The sequence below is a fragment of the Diadema antillarum genome, unplaced genomic scaffold (assembly GCF_040938485.1).
Source record: "Diadema antillarum isolate AM-2024a unplaced genomic scaffold, OU_Dant_1.0 seq00000472_RagTag, whole genome shotgun sequence".
NCBI lineage: Eukaryota > Metazoa > Echinodermata > Echinoidea > Diadematoida > Diadematidae > Diadema > Diadema antillarum.
The window spans coordinates 741163-762451 of record NW_027271440.1 but is presented as its reverse complement, the minus strand read 5'-3'; the positions used below and the strand labels follow the sequence as shown (position 1 = coordinate 762451).

The following is a 21289-nucleotide window of genomic DNA, read 5'->3' as shown; positions in this document are numbered from 1 at the left end:
ACAGTTTTGTTATTCTTTATTTCCATTATCATTATGTGTAGGTCTGTCAACTTTCCGCATAGTGTTACTGGAAGTCTGTTTTTCGCCATGTGACACTTGAACGGCTTAATACATGTATAAATTTGCTTTGTGAGTGCGTACCAATATCTCCATAATATATTGATTTATAAATATCGAATTCCGTAACTGGTCTAGCCTTTTGTCAAAACCCTGTCGCTGTAACGGACGAGCGAATCGCGTCCAGCCGAGCGCATCAACGCAACCCCAGTCGGCTGGGCTCTCTTCACCATACAGCTAAAGGGCCTCGACAAAAGGCTATAACTGGTCTTACAGGGTGACTACAAAACCTCCCGTTTGGAAAACATGGCTTAACAGGTAGAAGTTTAAGAAGATAATTCCTTTTCAGACTATGCCTGATTCAGTTCTGTATACCGATACTGTATAAAACACATGTGAATTACCACTATAGCATGGGCGTGAGTGGGACGTTTGCATCCTCATTTCTATAACATTCTGAGAAATTGTAGTTTTAAATGAGTGATTGTTTGTGCACACTCTTCATTAGGAGTTTAGAATTAAATCGGTTTTGTTTTTTTGTTTTTTTGTTTGTTTTTTTTTGTTTTTTTTGTTTTTTTTTTTTTGGGGGGGGGGGCAAGACGTTAAACCAGGTTTAATATTGTATATGTATTGTGTTGTATATGGAGGTAATCAATGTGTATTTGTGAATGTTTTTGTGTGTATATGCTCACTTGGGTGTGTGTTTGTAGAAATATAATTCCTTTGTAGGGGGCCTATCTGCTTATTAAAAAGTATATGAGAATATAAAAGTTGTGTATATGTGTTAGTGTGTGAATTATGATGAGCTATATATTGTTTACATTTGGGTGTGCAACAATGTGTCACCCTCGTAAGTTTGTCTGTTTGTTTGTTTGTTTGTTTGTTTTTGGCGTGTAATGCAGTGTGTGTACGCGACTGTTAAAGAAAGAACTCAGAATATTGAGAAGCACAAGCTTTAAACATAATGTTGAAATATTCTTCAACTTTAGTTTTGATGATAGATACAATCGGTTGTGGGTGACTATGAAATTAATGTACCTCTAACATATCTATCTCCAAAATGACGTTTTTACCCCAGACATTCTACCTCTGACATTTTTTACACCTAATCGTTGATAATGGTTTATACCATACTATACGACTGTACGATGTGCATTGACTTCGGCAGGCGCATTATACATGACAGAAGAAAGCAATATTGCTGTTTTTTTTCCATCACCAGAAATGTCGTTATCTATCGTGCAAACAATTAAACGATGGTAGTGATTGTGTGAATGTCTCGGTCGTAAAAAAGAAAAAGAAATGATGTATCGGAAGTCAATATAATCAAATGACGCTGATGAGCAACCCTGGATATCAAAACAACCAAAATGAAAGGCATGAGAAGGGGAGCTCATTTAAAGTTACAGTCGACAGAATTGTCGAACTTGTCGTCTTGTTGACGATGTTTAAAAGGAGAAAGAACCACATAAAATAAGTATGTAGTATCATGCTGTCACACTCTTGACTAAGAACAAACATCACCATATTATAATTCATTTACGAATTAGTTTTCGAGGCAATGAACAGACTTTTACAAAGCTAAACAATCCTGAAAGTATTGAAATTACGCAAATGAGTGGAATTATTCATGATGGGTACAATTCCAGGGTTTTTTTCCCCTGCACAGCTATACTCAACACGATACAAGTGTGCTTCCTAACTTTGCAGCGACTATTTTTCATTATACTATTTTTTTGCATTATACGAACTCCATACCCACTGCATGTGATAATGAACAGATCCATATAATATCCCCTATGCACAAATGGAATAGTCTGATTTCTTCTTCTTCTTTTTTTTCCTGATGAGGTCGATGATCACGATCCCACTGTATAACCATGGTATACTTTACTCACGTAAATGTCGGCGCGGAAACAGAGTGTGCGATATCCCGCAATAGAAATCCTATCTCTTCTATTTTGTTCTACTTGTTAAGGTAAGTGATATTCTACATCCTTTCAATCCATTCATTTTGCTTGAATATACAGACTGATAACTAATCAAGTAATCGATATCTTCAAGCTTGTCAAGGTAACATTCTCTTTATGTATATTTCGAGAGGGGACACACATTATCTTTTTTCCTGATATTGTCCCGAAGGTGTATGTAAAGGTAAATGTCAATAGGACATGCAACGCAGTTACTGTGATTTCGCTTGATAAACACACATTACCAGTACTACACTTCCAATATATGTGCCAGGTAGTGAACAATGATAACTAAACAACTACTTTTCCCTTTGTCTGCACTCATCTCTTCCAATAATGTCCATAAGAGTTTTGGCCGTTTGTCACAATTCACTTCTTTGTAAATGCTTTGAAATTGGGTAGATCATTATCACTTATTCCCTCAGTGTATTTCAAACTTTGAAATATAGCAAGCAAACGTGCATTTCGAGAAACACTGAGAGAAATCGATAAACAATGTTGTCAAAACAATAATTATCTTCTAAAATTTTGAAGCATGAAGCCTGATTTGAAGGTGGGTGGCTTACAAACACAAATCACTGACGTTAATATGACATGAGATGACAGAAAAAGAGGGTAGATGTTTTGTTTTGTTTTGTTTTGTTTGGGTTGGTTTTAATTTGTTTCCTTGTTTGTTGTCGTTTTTGACCGTACGACAATGACAACTGGTGCAAAATTAGTACCAGGGAGGAATGAAGTAACATAGCGAGGGGAAAAAATCGGGAGTTAGAATTACCTCTTTCCTGAATTCAAGAGCAAAGACTGCACATGGGGGGAGGGTTAAGTAAAATGGTTGATAAAATGATAGTACTCGTACTACTTGTATCCTGATTCATGAAAGAAAGTACATGGACAGAGCTGGATTTTTGTTGCAATTGACTGACAAATTGCCCTACATTGACGTAAACATTGAATCGATCAGTGTTTTAGTCTTATCCATTAGACCACCGAGCTTCCGCCCTACAGCCAGTGCTGGTTCTAATCCTTATGTAGCATGAAATGAGTACAGCGTTATTGTTCAAATTCATTACTATTTTTCCATCGAGTTGTTTTATTGCAACTGATTGACGCGTTGTCTACATCGAGGTAGATACCTCTGCATTGATCAGTGTTTTATAAGTAGTAGCCATGACAGAAGACATAATGGGCATACATACTCGAGCAGGATTCGAACCTAAGACCTCCTGGTCTCCGGGCAGGCATCTTATCAACTAGACGACCGAACTTTGTCGATGTATATATAGGGCGACTCGCCAATCATGTGCAATACCGACAACAACGCGACGGTAAAATCTTATGAAATTCAATAATTACGCAGTGCCAGCTGCAGGCTAGGAATTAGAACCAGCATGGCTGTCGGGCGGAAGTTTGGTGGTCCAAGTTCAAATTAATTTCCGTTTTTTCCACAGTAATATAATAGGCTATACATCTCACTTCATTTAGTGACAGAAGCAATGCATTTGAATTGAACATAGTAATCAACAATGATTGAAACATTACCGTAACGATACATTGTAATGAGTGCTGAAGTAATCAAAGTTAGTGAAATATCAATATACATCGTGTGAAAAACTGAGAGACCCACTGAACAAACGATGCTCGTATAGAGTGTGAGCCCCTCTGGAGGAAAAAGAAATAGATTGATTTAAAGATTATCGATTAAAACTGTAACAACAGCAACAAAAATGTTTCGCTGCCCACTATTAAAGAAACAGACGGACTAACATATTAGTACACATTGAAAGCAAACGGAAAACATTAAACGAGACCGACACAGCAGCAAGACTTATTGCATGGAAAGACTGACTTGTCGGCACGATAAGAAACAAGACTAGCATAACAACGAGATAACAAAATAAACAGGAATACGCAACAGAGACAACGATTCTCGGAGGTTTGACGAAGAAAAAAAAATAGCTTTCCTTTATATCCAGAAAAGATCGTATACTCCTCGGAAACAAGCCTTTCAACTACTATACAGCTTAAAGAAGCTCTTATATAACTTTAGCTGTAATCAGGTAATATTAACAATAATATTAAAGGGATAGTACAGTATTGGTGGAGATAAAAATTGGGCTTTTAAATTTTTTCGAGATACCAAGAAAACACTTATGATATAGTACAGAGCATACCATTTTAAGAGGAATTCAAAGTTTATTTGATGAAAATCGGGTTTGGAATGACTGAAACATCCAAAAACAAAGTAAAACAAAGTGATCGTAATAAAGTGTGGGTCCCACACATATTGGAATTGCTCTTTTTTGGGGATATCTCGGCCATTTCAAAACCAATTTTCATCAAATAAACATTGAAAACCTCATAGAATTACATGCTCTTTCATATTTCATAAGAGGTTTCTCATCATCTCACCCAAAAATGTTAGAAACTTTAAATTAGGTCTCAACCAAAACTGTACAATCCCTTTAAAAGGCGGCAATGTATAGATTTTCAGGCGGGTATCAAAATAAGCGTATAAAATTATCCGATTCTGGAGAGTCGTCACTCAAAAAAAAAAAAAGGAATTCCAGTAATTTGGACCAATATGAGTAAGTGTGTTCTTCGCTACAATCGTTCGACGAAGTGGTAAGTGAAACTCAATGGAGCGTCGACTGGGATAATCATGGAATGATTGACTTTTGAGGAACAAACAATCAAAAATATACGAGTGTAAACTGTTATCACACATGTATGTAAATTGACCGAAGTTAAATAAGAACAATTTATTGTTTCTTCGCATCTTATTAGAGTCAAACAATACATTGTATGTGGACGTACGGGAGAATAGCAAATGATACGGAGGGATTTCTTTTGCAGTAATCACAGTATAGCACTCTATACAGTAGGGCCTGATGAGCCTTAATTGTCCCAAGCTAAAATTCCTTATTTAGGGTAAGGCAATATCAAAGAGGAATAAAAATGACGTAGTCTTTTGAGGAATATGAATTTTCAGTCTGTTCAGGACACCTTTATTACGGAAAATGATGTTTACAAACATGATCAATAAGTATTTTGCAGGAGGGTTTATTATCTACAATTCTACCAAGATTTTTCAAATAAAATCATCCAGTTATTTCTGAACTTAAAGGCACTCAGTCGTGGCGAGTGGTTTGTGCGGCACGGGAGACGAACGCAGCACGCTGCCACCCCCATTGTATATCAAATGTAGTGACCCCGAATGACAATAGCGCTGGCTCAATGGGTCAGCGAACAACACGCTAACCTACAAGAGCTCTATGCTACAAATCTCCTAACCCAAAATGGCTGTCCGAGCGAGCCACGAGAGCTTCCGAATGGACGCACACTATCAGTGCGCATGCGCATGAAGAGAGGCCAAAAGAGCCAGGCGTCTTCTGGCCTCTCTCCTCCAATCACCGCAGCTCGCGGTGACAATGTTTGTGCATGATGCGTACACACACACGCACACACACACACACGTGTCTCAGTGGCAGCATTGTCCCACACGTTTATGGATAAAGCACCGAGTCTGGCACTGCGCAATTGCATGCACAAACTTCGGTCGTTCGGAGTTTACGTACCATAAGGGATGGCGATCGACTGCCTTTAAATAATCAGCAGTAATACTGAAAAGCATTACTTCGTTTTTGATTAGTCACTTTTTCAATGCTACATTGACCTTTTGAACAAGTACATCGATGTCACTATGGTCAAGAAATACATAGGCATCATCGGCAAAATTTATGAAAGAAACTACTTCAGATTCAAAGAAAAATCAGTGATGTATATCATGGACAACAACGGTCTAAAAGACTTCTCTGTGGAAAGCCACACTAAGTATCTCTTGTAACTGAGTTATTATGTTTGAAACAAATTGTTTTCTGCTAGTTAAATAACTCTTGAACCATCCAATGCCGTATTTCATATTCCATGATCCAGAAGATAAGACGCCTGTCCAAAGATCAGGAGGTCGTAAGTTCGAATCCTGCTCGAGTATGCATGCCTAATATTTTTCTCATAGCTACTACTAGAACACTAAACAATTTAGTGCTCATTTAAGTCAATATAGGACAATTTGTGAATCAGTTGCAATAAAAACTTGGAGCTAGTTTTTATTAAGCCTAAATAATCTTACATCGACGACATGAATACATTGAAACATACTATTGAGTACAGTCGTAAGTATGACTTATCATTATTATCATATGTTATCTGCATATATTTATCCCATAACTCACTCCTGATATAGCCGTTGAAAAAATACAAATAGTTCTGTACAGAAAATATAATTCAGAGTATATAGTTAAACAACACTTGTAACTACTTTGACACGATTTGTAGTGAACTTTATCCAGCAATGCAGGCAGGCATGATGATTTTTCAGAACTAAAGAGTGTGTTATCTATTTTAAAGTTGTAATGTGTTTTAGCATAGATTTCTAGAAGAGCATGGTACCTACGCCTGAAAATTACTACGCTTTGCCTTTCCCGGTTAAGAAAGAAAATGTGCAATCTTGAGGTTGTTGTTGTTGTTGTTGTTGTTGTTGTTGTTGTTGTTGTTGTTTCAAATTGGAGAAATTAGGCAATTAAAAATAAAACTCCAGAATGTGCTGTATCATATTATAACTGATCAGAAACCTGTGTGCGTGTTTGACTGCACTTTGACCACAGAGCAATAATCTGCGGCTTTTCAGATGACTCACACATTACAAAAGCATTACTTGATTGTAATTGTTGTGCACCCTTTTATTTCGATGCATACTTTGGAGAGATGAAGAAAATCTAGAAGGGGATTGTTAACAGAACAATGCGACCACGTTTAAGTTTTTAATGAATACGTTTCAGACTATTAATGGCAACGTGAAAGTGGCACACCAATGCACGCCTATGCACGCAACGCACCCAGCGGCTCATCCGCATTATGAAATCTCAGAGGAAATGGCCAATCCCAACATGATGAACGAGTTGTATTTTTGGACTTTACCATGAACATTTTCAACGGTTTCGGATCGTTGATAATGGATTGTAGTTAGAAGCAGCTATCAAAGTGTATTGTTTTTCCGAAGGCTGTAGTCTGGACTCTTCCACAATAGTATAATATTGACAGTGAGAGAAATGTGCTAAAATGCCAACAGAAAAGAGAGTTTACAAAAAAACAAAAAAAAAAACAGTTCCCATCAGTCACAAAGTGATTGCTCGAAGAATAATAGATATTGGCTAATAAGCGCTTGTGACATACATGTAGGACCTATCTTCGTTCATGAGAACCGAAAATTTACGATGATTCTGAACTCTCGCTCGCGTCATATACATGTATGTAAATAAATGTTTCTGAAAGGATATTGCATATGACTTCGATTATTTTGAATAAATAATGGCGTAATGCAAAATTTAATTGATCAGACGTGAAAATCTGCACATTGCGAAGCATTCAGTCGCCCGGCCAGTACGAAGTAAAATAAATAGTTTTCCTTAGTTATGATCAATAATCAATTTTGGCACCCCTCCCCGCCCCCCCCCCCAAAAAAAAAATAAATGAATAAATAAAATTGTTCCGATGCGCTTGGTGTGGGCCCCTCGAAGAAAGACAGATTGATGAAATAAAAGATTGAAACAGCAACAACAGCAACAAAATGTTTGGCAGTCCACTATCAAAGAGACAGATGGACTAAGATGTACATAAAAGCAACAAAAAAACAAACAAACACGAACAAACATGATCGAGACTGGAAAAGCAACAAGGCTACTTTGAAAGGACTGACTTGACAACACAATAGGAAACAAGACTAGCATAATAACGGGATAACAAAATAGACAGGAATATACAACAGAGACAAACAAGGTTTGACGAAAAAGAAAGAAAAAAGTTCAACTTTCCCTTATATCCAAAACGGATCGTATTATACTCGGAAACAAACACTTCAACTGCGAACTATAAGTCAGTATAGTAACGATAAGATTAAAAGGCGTTAATGCAGACTTTATAAAGTCCATAAACTTATCCAATTCTGTCGAGTCGTCACTCACTCACTCTCTCTCTCTCTCTCTCTCTCTCTCTCTCTCTCTCTATATATATATATATATATATATATATGTTTATATATATTTATATATTTTAATATAAAAACAACTTAAATCTCTTTTTAAAAGAGTATATAGAAAGAGCAGATTTTGTAATAATTCAAGGAACTCCAGTATTTCTTTTTTAGCCATTGTTAGCAGTAATAGCACTCTATTCAGTCAGTATCGTTTGATGAGTCATGTCCCCAGCTAAAATTCCGTAATTAAGGAAAGGTTATATCAATGAGGAATATGACATCTCAGTTTGTTCTTGACACCTATATTACGGATAATGATTTAACCAATATGATTAATGTCTATTTTCAAACGAGAGTTTATTATCTGCACTCACAGTAAGACCAAGAAATTTGAAATATGATACACTTTCTGAATTAAAATCATCCAGAACTATTTCTGAACTAGAAACAAAAATTACTGACAAGTATGTATCTGCACTCACAGTAAGACCAAGAAATGTGAAATGAAATATGATACACTTTCTGAATTAAAATCATCCAGAACTATTTCTGAACTAGAAACAAAAATTACTGAAAGGTATGTATGGGACCGTGCATCACAAAACCAACAAAAAGTCACACCCCTTGATTTTATAAAAGGTGGTGGGTTTGAATCCTCCTCGAGTATAATTCTTATGTATGCCTCTGAATTCTTTTTGTCATTAAATATGACAAAAAGCTGCTACTAACACCGACCAATTTTGTGCTAATCAACGCCAATGTAGGACATTTTTTTTTCTAATCAGTTCTAATAAAAGAACCTGTTGGAAGAATTTTATGAATGTGGGGCTGATTTTTATTAGGCCTAAATAATTTTACGTCGACAATATAAATACATGAATATACACTATTGAGAACAGTCGTAACTATGACTTATCATCATTATCATATGTTATCTTCATATATTGATCCCATAACTCACTCAGCAAATAGGCGCTGAGAAAAACAAAAACCCATAAATTGTCATATACAGAAAATATAATTCAAAATATAGCCATTTTAACTATTTTCCCACCATTTGTCGCGAACTCTATCCAGCAACGCATACATGACGATAGCTCAAATTTAACGAGTATGTTATCTGTATTTTAAAGTTGTAGTAAATACGCTTTCGCCTTTCCCGGTTATCAAAAAGGAAAATTGATATCTGATTTTTTTGTCAGAAAATCGAGAAATCAGACAATCAAAGGTGTTATATCATAATTAGCACATCTGCTCAGAAACCTGTATATGCATACTTGACTGCACTTTGACCTGAGAGTACAAGACCCGTCTGGGTTGGTTACCTTTCCAGGCTGGATTTTTCCAGATGACCTACAATTTTTTTTAAATCATTATTATGCAATGTTTCATTTCTATGCATTCTTTGGAGAGAAGGATTAAAAAGAAAAAGAATGATTACAAATTATAATTCACTTAAAGTATTGTGAACGACAAAAAAGGACGATATTCATAAACAAGGTGATTTATATATTTCTGGAAAGCTTAAGTCTCCAGGAATATAAATAATTAACTTTCAAAAGGTGAAAACGTCTCTAGAACGATGGAGAGATGGTGTTTTAAGACCCTTTTTAGACCACCTGAACCCGATCTGACGGCGAAATTTTGGTTACCAAAATTATGACGTCACGAAATGAACGAATCAGCCCTGCGCTGATGATATGCTGTGCTACGCGGCGCCGTATGGTTATGAGAGAAAATTATTGCAATCTTGAGGCTGGTTTTTTTTTTTTGGGGGGGGGGATTTGAGAAATCAGGCAATTAAAAATAAAACTCCAGAATGTGCTGAATCACATTATAACTGATCGGAAACCTGTGTGCGTGTTTGACTGCACTTTTACCACAGAACAAGACCGGATTAGCTATACTTTTCCAATCTGCGGCTTTCCAGATAACCCACACATTACTTGATTATAAATTTAGTTGTGCAAAATTCTTATTTCGGTGCTTCGGAGAGATGGAGTAAATCTAGAAGGGGAATGTTAATAGATTATAGATCGTGTCGCAGAAAGTCGTTACTAAATCAATATTTACGTGTTTTACCATATTATCACCATAAAAAAAAACAAAAGACTTGTGTTCCAAAAGTTGCTAATCGACAACACAAACAAAAAAGATAATTCTTTCAAAATCTGAGTAAACAGGACCAGTGCCGGAGGTACATTTTCTTTATACACTGTACTTCTATGGGACAAAAAGTACATGCAAAAAAAAAATGTTAACAAACTCAGTAAAAAAAGAAAGCAAGCACTTTTTCAAGTTCATATTTTTCATGTAATAAGTGATATTTCATGGTACAATGAGAACGGAAGACAAATTCATTGAATTAAGAAGCATTAATTAATTTGCGAAAATAAACTGTGATTTCTGAATTGTATTCGTAGCCCCGAAGATAAACATAAGATACAAATAATGGAGGAAAATGAGGAATTTTCTGTCAATTCCAAATTCAAGGGATCAACTTTAACCGGAATGGTAGAAATTCTGATTGTTATTTCGTATTGATGCCTAATATTTCAGCCTTGAAAGCAATATTGGCTTCTTGAATTTGTTTCATGAATTCGTACATTCCTGGATCAAAAGGATCAAATAAAGACATTTCGTCCATTTAATAATCACCTTTCTGGCTTTACTCCCTTTGTCATTTGAAGTTGGAATTAAAGGAAAATTCGTATTTTTCCAGCCTAGTTTCCTACTTTGTTTGAGGCTATAAAGAGATACAAGGGAACAAAAACTTACTTTTCCTATATCGTTCATTTCTCTCATAGTGTTAGTTTGGTCTTTTGTTATTATTGTTATCTTGCCGGGCCTTTGCATATGAATGACAATAATATGTCAATTTCTGTAGTATTTTCTTATGTGCCTTGGAGGACAAAAACGAATTTGTACACTCATGCGTAAATTCTTCTATGAAAATATGAACTTGAAAAAGCGGTTGTTTTTTTCTTTTTTCGCTGAGTGTCGAATCCAGGTTTGCCTCCTTACCTTAAAGTATAGAATAAGCGCCTCCTGGAAAGGAGTATCAATTTGCTTCTTCAATGGAAAGAAGACAAAACCGCATCATATCCGGTAGCAGGAGGAAAATAGTGATGACTTTTAATTTCTCTTTTTTCTTTTGGCAGTTGATAATCATACGATATGGATTTCCGGCTGAATGCCACGGATGTGACTGTCATATGGATGACCGAGTCGACTGTGCTCTCTACGATAACGCCAAATATTACTAGTAATGGTACCACAGTTACTGCGAGTCCTCCAAACGGTGGAGTCAATCTAACTTTGGCGTCACAGATAACGACCAGTATGTTACTGGTGCTGCTGATGCTGTCAATGGGCGTGGCCATTAATTTCAAGGACATTAAAGAGACGGTTTGTAGACAATATACATCATTCACTAAATCCTTCCTTTTTTAATCAAATCATTTTCATTTTCGCAATGCCTCCTGAACGACAAGATAACCATTTAGTTTTGTTAAAAATGTACATAATATTGATGAAGTTTTGAATGCAGGTCTATTACACTGTACCAGCAAATCCCAAGATCGTTGGCCTCGAAATACGCAAGCACACACACATATTACAGAGCAAACAATATCTTATTTTACACTTCAGAAATGTTTGACGATATGTAAGATGATGAAGATCACTGTATTTTCATGCATGTTCCAAGCAAAGAGACGCATCATAGACGTCAAAGCAAAAAAAAAAAAAAAAAAAAAAAAAAAAAAAAAACCAAACTACTATCGCAGTGACTCTTCCCTCGTGCAGTTTCGTCATCCCGCCGGATTTTTCATCGGCATGGCGTCACAGTTTATACTGATGCCTCTCATCGGGTTCTGCCTCGGCCTGGCCTTGAAACTTGAAGCGGCCGGCGCCATATCGGTCCTCATAGTTGCCTGCTGCCCTGGTGGAACTTATTCGAATCTCTTTACATACTGGACTAATGGAGACGTGTGCTTGAGGTGATATTCGTCTGTGAAAATGACGGTTGCTTTAATAGTTTCTTCATTCATGCAGTCTTTAAGAAGACATGATATTCCCTTATGTGATATTCTTTCCTTTCCAGTTATTGTTGCTTTGATTTTCGTCAGTCTCATACAATTCTCGCTATCGCCAATGACGTAAAAAGTACCAGGATGTTGATTTAAGCGTCATTCACGGTGCATTATGGGATAGTCCGGCAGCAAAGTCACTTCCGTTCGTACGCGCGTGATACGTGACTAATGCTGTTTACACAGTCACACAACCGACTGTATTCTACGTGTACTTCCGGTTTTCTCGACTTGAATTACAGCTTTAATATGATTTGAAATTCCTCCATTCTTAAGAAATTGCTGTTAATACGACTATTGGTTGTTGCTGCGAAGCTGCCATGTGTTGTTCGCACGACAATAAATGAAAAAAATCTGCAGAAATAGGACCCTTACTGGCATGCGAGACGTGACGTGGCCGCGTGGGTGAAGTTTGCGGGTGACTCCACAGCGCAGTACGTGCACGCGCGACCTACTAGTAGTGGTAGTATAGTAGCACTAGGTAGTAGGCCCAGTGCTTACATACATTGTACGTACTTACTTGGAAGAAATTGCTTCGGAGACAGGATAAGTTCGAGATCACTGTTCGTTCCCGATTGTGTTCGCGACATTTCGACAGAGAAAAAAAAAAAGAAACAAAAAGATGGGCATTCCATGACGATATACTGTATATCCAGGCGGGTTAATATTTTCCAGCATATTTTCAGCGTATGCAGAGATGACTGATTTGTGATGTACGCCGTACCGGTATGTGTTAGCTTGTGCGCTGCGTGCAGTGCTAGTGGTGCATGCTATTAATGCAAGGCCGGCCGCCGGCGGCGGGGACTACAGTGTACGAGTACGGTATCGCCAGGCCTAGCCACTCGCTGGCTCGGGCGGTATACAGCGGCCTACTGTATCAAGTATCCGTGGTCGGCGCTGCGCTATAGGTAAGGTACACGTACGCGCACGCTAGCGTTGTGCAAATTATGACCCGCGCCGGAAGTGCCCTTGCTACCAAGTGCACTAAATCTTGACGAAAAAGCCACATCCGGGTACTTTTTACGTCATTGGCGATAGCGAGAATTCACATGTCACTAGAATAGCTGTACATCTTTGTTCATCATCACTTTCTCTGTATCTTTTCTATGAAGAAAATTATATATGGCATCATGAAGAATAATCCCGACCATGACTCTTAGAAACGATAATTACTTTTGTGTATATATACGAAAATGCCCTCATCCGTTAAGTATGACAGGCGTAAGGTAACCTCTCCTGCTGTTTAATCAAATGACGGGGAGGAAAGAGAACTATATTCAAATATAAACTTTAAAATATTTACTTTCCATATATACCAGTTAATTCCGTTTAATAAAAAAAAAAACTCCGCCATGTTTCACTTGTCCTTGTCCTTGAGATTTTGTAGCGTGTCCACAGACCTTTCCATTCCTTTCCTTTTCCTTTTGTTTCTCCATTCTTCCCTGCTCCTCTTTCCTCGTTCTTCGTTGTCCAGTAACGAATTTTTTTTTCGTTTCTGTCATTTCTGTGTTTTGTGTTGTTTCTTAGTGTTGTTGTTAGTGTAATTGTTTTGTGTGGCCGCGTGTATACCTTCCTTTTTGGTCAATTTCCCTGGCATATCCAGCCAAATAGTGTCTGTGCCATTTATGTGCTATGCTATATAGTTTATATGTTTGCGTTCTTAATCATAGTAAGTATTGTTTATAGCATCAGCAACGTAATATCAATGAGTAAGTGTACAATAGTATATACAAGAATTTAATTTATACATATATATACATATATATATATATATATATATATATATATAAACCCTTCAAAAAAAGTCTGGAAATCTGAGTTTGATCAATCATTTCTCATTTTTTCTTAGAAATAATTTATTTGTGCTTAGTACCTCTCAAAGATTGTTTAATTTTTTTTAAAATGATACCATACTTGTTATGATTATCGTATATATGGAGGTGCAGTGCTTACAAATATGAGGTAAAGTCAGAATTTAAAAGCTGCAAAATGGCCCAACTTTTGACGTCCCTAATGGAGATTCCTCGATATGAGTGAGTTCCCCATTGTTTCTTTGGTGTTCATTTACTGTAACATCAGCATTTTTATGGAGTGAAACATGTATGCGTTCAACAAAACAGATAAACAAACACACACACACACACACACACACACACACACACACACACACATATAATACACACACAAAGCACAAACGATCATGACTCAATCCATTTTATCTTACAGAACCTCGCCACATTAACCACAACAAAGACATAAAGTGAAATGGCATGGTCTTTGTTTTATTGGAGTTTCATCTTTATTTCGTCTTCATTTTGTCGTTATTTTGTCTTTACTTTATGTTTACTTTGTCTGTATAATTGTCAGTGGACATGATCGGGGCTCATTGCAGTATCTAGGGGACGACCCAAGTACATGTACTTGCACCACCGCCTGGCACCATGTCTTCATGCTGTTAATTAGCTTCGTGATTCGCTGCTGAGGAATGGCGTTCCACTCGTCAACCAGTATCTGACGGAGTCCTGCCAATGTCGTTGCATTTGTGACCCTCTTCCCCACAGCTCGGCCAAGTTGATCCCAAAGATGTTCTATGGGGTTAAGGACGGGGCTGCATGCAGGCCAGTCCATTCTAGTGATGCCCTCTCTCTCGAGAAAGTTGCACACAAGTCACGCTGTTGCGACACGAATTGTCGCCCCTACACGGATTGTCGCCCCCGTCACGGATTGTCGTCTGGCGACAATCCGTGACGAGGGCTGACGGCACGGATTGTCGTCCGCCCTCGAAGCACATTTTGCTGGGTAATATCGTTCTGGACATAGTCATTGAAATACTAACACATAACTTACATGGCTACATCCATGCAAACATGTCATGTAAAAAGTCATGGTGAGGTTTCAAGGAAGTGTGTTTATGTGAGCGTGCACATGATAATTTAGTGTCCGTTTGTGCGTGTGCGTGTGTGTGTGTGTGTGTATGATGGAAGAATGTGTTTATTATGTCAGCTTTTTGCGTATGTGTTTTTTAGCTGGGCGTGGGGAGGGTGCCTAGTAAGCTGTTGCTGGCATAAACGTTGATATTGATTTTATCAGAAGCTTTGACTTTGATGAGTTTATTTGGCGTATTTGTATATGAATTCGGAGTGGAGCTTGCGTGCGGGCGGACGCTGCTTTTCTGCATGCGGTCCATTATGTCTTATTTATCAACATTGGGAAGTCGTTTCATCAGGAAGGAATATACAAAGTGGTATCGGTTCGGGTGTGCGTGTGTACGTGGAGAGGGGGTTACATTTCGTTATTGCAAAAGTTCGTTATTCTGAAGGCTCCTTAGTCCGAAGGTTCTTTATTCCGAAGGTTCGTTATTTCGAATTTCATTTTTGGATCAACGAACCTCTAGGTATAGGGAATTGTGTGTTTCGGATATAGCCTTGGAAAAAACGAAACTTCGGAATAATGAACCTTCGTGTGCGTGTGTGTGTGTGTGTGTGTATTTGGGTAGGTGAATGTGGGTGTGGGATGATTTAGGTTTTGGTTTATCAGGGGTTGGTGGGCTGGGGATTGGATTTGAAGAAGGATAGTTATAAATGGTATGACAGATGTTGGTAGGATTTAATATTTAGGATAGATGTAGGCCCTAGATTTGTTTCGGTTGGGGGGGGGGGGGGTGGTCGGGTTCTTTATGACTGATTTCATTCTAGATTTGTGTGATGTAATTGTGTGGGTTTTTTTTAATGTATATGCCCTTGTAAGTAAGAAGGTGTTACATGATCCAAACCAATATATTCAAGGAATATAGGTTTGGTAGGGCCCTACATGTCAAAACTTTCTCGTGAAGAAATTATTAGTAGGGTTGGTCTATAATCGAGTTATCTATGTTGAAGTGAGATTTATTTGTAGTATAAATTGACAAATGGATTTGTTTGTTTCGAATTGCCATTTGTAACTTTTTTGTTCATGTTACATTCAGAATGGGTCGATTTATGAATGATTGGAATGAAATCAATAAATATCAAGGAAAAAGAGTGTTGAGTTGATTTATTTGCATTATGAGGATTTGTTTGAGTGTTTGTTGGTGTTTGTTTGTATTACGTATGTATTAGCGGTGTGCAATGGCAGTTCGTTAGTGCTGAAATCAACTAACGATTGACAAATTATTTACGGCGTGTGGAAATTATTCGCTCATGCATAAAGCATGCCAAATCTATTCTGGGACAAAGAATAGTGGTATGGACGTTGACTGATGGAAGAAAATGACTGCAGTGAAAAATTAACAAAGACAGAAAACATTTGGGGAGGGTACCTCCCTCGAATGTATTTTCTCTCGGTCTCTCTCTCGCCTAGCCCGCCTCACCGCTGATATTGGTTGACACACCCATACTATTTTTAGATCAACGCTGGTGTGAACCCTTTAAACATGTGCTCATACACACTGAAGGCATTTTCATTGCCACAGTAGTGCCTGCTGCTCAAAAAAGTTTGTTCGCACAAATATCAAAACACTACGGAGCCCGCCAGGTGACATGAGGAAAAAAAATCTGCATGGATTATTGCGTTCCCTCACAATATTTATTGCGTTCCCTCGCATTAATGATTGCGTTCCCTCCCAATAATTATTGCGTTGGAACGCAATCATTATTGCGAGGGACTCAGGGAACGCAATATTATTGCTAGGGAACGCAATATTGCGTGGGAACGCAATAATATTGCGAGGGAATGCAATAATATTGCGAAGGAACGCAATAATCCATGCAGATTTGTTTCCCTCATGTCACCTGGCGGGCTCCGTAAAACACAAACACAAACAGACCCACGTACGCATACAGGCACACGTACAAACACAGACGAACAAACCACTACCACTATACAACCACCACACATGCACAGTTTCTACATATTGTATTATTATACTCCAAACACACACACACACACACACACACACACACACACAGCTATACGGAACCTCATACACAAGTCACTTATTGTACTCACCTACAAATCATACACAGCACATATCATGCAGCTCACAACAAACACACACACACACACACACACATACGCATAACTTACCAGTCATACCCATCCCACCAAAGCTTAACACCGGAGTAACTACCCCGAGCCCGGGGCGACAATCCTTGACGGGGCGACAATCCGTGTCGCAACAATTTTTTTTGCCATCACGAATTGTCGCCTTCGAGGTCAAAAACTGGGAGCTGCACAAGCGTCACGGATTGTCGCTTGGCGACAATCCGTGACGGGGGCGACAATCCGTGCCGCCAACTCCGTCACGGATTGTCTCCCCGAGACGGGGGCGACAATCCGTGTAGGGGCGACAATCCGTGTCGCAACACACGCTCTTGTGGTCTTGCGTTGTCATCATTTTGAAGCATTTCAGCTTCAATTTGCCCTATGGCGCGGGCTTTTTGAGCATTGCTTACACGTGGCATGATGTACAACCAGAAAACTTGATGAGCTATCAAAATTGCCTGGCATGGCACCACTGAAAACTTGAATATGAAGTTAAAATGTCTATTGAAATTTGCCTTCATGGCTGACCAGTTGAGAGCAAAAGACATAACACAAAAGAACATGTTCTCTATTTACTCTTCACGACCACTCTCATTCATAAGGACCGTTCTTGTTCATTTCGCAGCTTTCCAATGCAGACCCTATCAGACACTTTTGAGTACAGCCTTTTACTTGATAGCATAATCATAATGAGTAGGATATCATTTCAAAGAGAATTCAATAATCTTTCTACTGATATCAAGCATGTATTATATAGTGCTTACAAACTGGAGAAATTTACAACTGAAGTCAGATTTCCAAACTTTTTTTGAGGGGTTTATCTTACAAGCCTGTCTTTTTAGTGGAACACTGTTTTCCATCGTTATGATTATTTATTTCTTCTTTTTTGTTGTTGCCATGACAAAGTGCATTGTTTCTTTCTTATGTCATCATTCGTGCATATACTTTATATTGTATATGGAAAAAAAATGCCAGTATCAGACAAATGAAAGACAAATTGACAAATTGTACCGCTTTGAATTATGTTCTCGTTTTCTTTTTTGCTGATGGAAATAAATAAAATATTGAATTGAAAAAAAAAATGGAAAAATCGAAGTATGAAAGAGTGCACAATGTAGCAAGAAATTCTGTGCCTGAATTCATATTTACACACACGCTCACATCATTCTCTCTGCCAGTGTTTCTATGACAACAGTTTCCACGGCTGTCGCCGTAGGGATGATGCCCCTAAATCTCTTTATCTACGCTCGGGTTTGGACCAGTGATTCAACTGTGATTCCTTACATGAACATTTTTACAACCCTCCTAACTATTCTGATCCCTGCTGCCTTCGGAGTATTCTTGAACTGGTGGAAGAAGGAATGGTCGACTTGGATTACACGTGTGAGTTAAAGGCATAATTTACCATTTGCAGATGAAACAAAAACTCCGCATTAGTGCTTTAAAATAGTTATAATATGTGAGTAATATGGGTTAGAAACAACCACTGTAAAAAATCAAATTAGTATTATTAATGTTAAGTATTGTTAAACATATAAAATGTAAACAATAGATATGAAGACATGAATATAATAACGACCCAAGTTCAATTTTTGGCCAAATTCAGTTTGACATGGGAAATTGTAGCTTATGCATGGACTCATCTTGTGTATAAATGATAAATCCTAATTACCCCCGAAAGTGCCTGAAATAAATGAGTTAAATCTTATATGAATGTAAGAATGAAGGACTTGGGTCATTCTTACATTCATATTATAGCGCCCTCTCTCGTCCTTCACTCATCTCTATAGCAGAATACATTGTATCATGTATATGAATCAAAGAACGACCCAAGTCCATCACACAAAATGGCCTCTCCACAATTAATGTAAATTTAATTGTCATAATAATATATGTATTAATTTGTATATACAATGTTGCCTTCCCATCACAGTTAAATAGAATATCATTGAACAAATAAAAAAGATATGAAGTTTTTTTAAGTTTACTCGAAATGGTCTTCCATGGACTTGGGTCGTTCTTATATTCATATACTCATATGATAAACATGTTTCAAGACTACACCGTATACAGTTATGGGTTATTGAGAAAAACTTATATTATCTTCTTATATTTTAGCCTTTATCGCGAAAAGTTTATATGGTATAGGATGTTTTGTGATACAACTGACCTGCACATATATGCATCAAGTGAGATATCTTGAACATTTTAAAAATCACTGCTCCCAAAGGTCAACAAGACCTTTAAATGGATAGGTCAAATTATAGCTTTTTAAGATATATCTATAATTCTAAAGTAACCATTGCGCAGTATTCCCAATGTACTTTAGAATTTAGATCCAATAGGAAAGTCAGTATATGCATTCTAAAGTATAAATATAGTAGTGATATCCATCCATGAAAGATATTCATTGTCGAAATAATTATTGAGAAAAAAGGCCTTTACACCCGGCTGTAGCCTGTATATCCTTTTATCAGAGTTGTACAGGGCGTTCCCTCCACATTAAGGGTGAAGCGGACAGAGTTAAAAGAATGTCACACTGTAAAAACATCGGTGTTAGATTTAACACCACTGGTGTTAAATCTAACACCGATCAAACTTCAATGAAGGACCACACCCACAGGTGCTGAAAATGCACTGTGATGGTGTTGAAAAGTGTTCACCTGACACTTCGTGGTGTTAATTTGACACTGTACCTGGTGTTATTTTGACACTGTACTGGTGTTAATTCAAAAATGACACCACATGGTGTTGATTTGATATTTGTTGGTGTTAATATCAATGGTTTAACACCCGTCCAGCTTCAATAAGAGACCACACCAGCTGGTGTTACTGTGGTGTAAATTTATTTTCACATTTTTTCAAAAATCTAGTATTTTAATGTAAAATTCTTGATCGTCTTGTTTAAATTAAAAATCAACAAGAAGTGCAGTTACTAAGAAACTCTTCCAAAAAACAGTTTAAAATTTGGAAATGACACCCCGAGGTGTTAATTAAACACCAGAAATGAGCACCGAAAATTTAACACCAGCTCGGTGTTCACTATTTAACACCGGACTTTTTGCAGTGCAGAGTTAACATTGTCATTTGTATAACATACGTTCACCTGTGACAAGGACACCGGTATCCAAAGTTTTTCGTGTCTTTTCGCACCGTTATTGAAAAACAAAATCATTCCATAATTTTAACTTTTGTATTTTGGATTATATGTGATGATAGAGAAAACAATGGGAAAAAAATAAGACATGGTAGTTCAGAAAGTTGATGATTTTCATATCGAGACATGCAATAAAACCAATCCCGATGATCTATGCCTTCTGACGTTCTCTCACTTACACATCAGGTATCCTTGATTCTTGTGGTTCTCATTGGGATTCCGGGGATTGTCTTCCCCATAATGCTGAATCCAAATTTCTACAAAGCCGGGTGGGGACTCTGGCTGTGTTCCATCCTTCTTCCCGCCCTGGGCTTCGCCATAGGCTACGGGTTCGCCCGCTTGCTCCGGCAGCCTCACGCCAAGTGCCGTGCTATCGCCTTCGAGACCGGCTCCCAGAACGTGGGACTTGCCGGGACCTTGACACTACTCTCCTTCGCCGACTCGCCTCTTTTCCTAGACATGCTCTTCTACCCGATTCTCTATCTATTTTTCATCCATCTCGAGCCAGCTTTACTGATCGGGTTATACAGGTGGATTATACACATGCGGAAAGGCAAAGGGGCGGATGCTGAAGACAACATTGAAATAGTTGGAGTCAAGGTCAATGAACAGGAGGCCAGTGGCCCAGAAGTGACGAGCAAAATTGGCAATTCAGTTTACACTCAGGAGGTAACAACAGAAATCACAACCATTTCAAAATAATGCACAATGAGGAAAATAACATAAACTTCAACATTAATTGTACATTAATGAAATGAAAATAAAATTATATAAATGTATAGTCCTCTGAAAATTATTTATTATGCATAATGAGTATGTAATTATGCATGTGTGTAACGTGAAATTGGTTTAGCCACGTAGGCGTACGTAATGGGTACTGCATTGTTTGGTTAACAAGTAGTCGTGACAGCAAGGAAGTCGTTCACTTATTGTCTTTAATGACCGAACGTTCGACTTTTTA

At 37.8% G+C, this 21289-nt stretch overlaps 1 protein-coding gene across 1 annotated transcript; it reads left to right on the top strand.

Annotated features, from left to right (window-relative positions):
• The first annotated feature begins 11235 nt into the window (after positions 1–11235).
• On the top strand, positions 11236–21030 carry LOC139733362 (ileal sodium/bile acid cotransporter-like). Its single transcript, XM_071644201.1, has 4 exons — positions 11236–11466; positions 11866–12059; positions 18350–18554; positions 20515–21030. The coding sequence occupies exons 1-4, from the start codon at positions 11236–11238 to the stop codon at positions 21028–21030; spliced, it is 1146 nt and encodes a 381-aa protein (XP_071500302.1).
• The last annotated feature ends 259 nt before the right edge of the window (positions 21031–21289 follow it).

Excerpts from the sequence above, each read along its gene's own strand:
- LOC139733362 (XM_071644201.1), top strand. The coding sequence starts at position 11,236 with ATGGATTTCCGGCTGAATGCCACGGATGTGACTGTCATATGGATGACC. Across the intron at positions 11,467-11,865 it reads TCAAGGACATTAAAGAGACG|TTTCGTCATCCCGCCGGATT; the intron begins GTTTGTAGACAA and ends TCCCTCGTGCAG. Across the intron at positions 18,555-20,514 it reads GGTCGACTTGGATTACACGT|GTATCCTTGATTCTTGTGGT; the intron begins GTGAGTTAAAGG and ends CTTACACATCAG.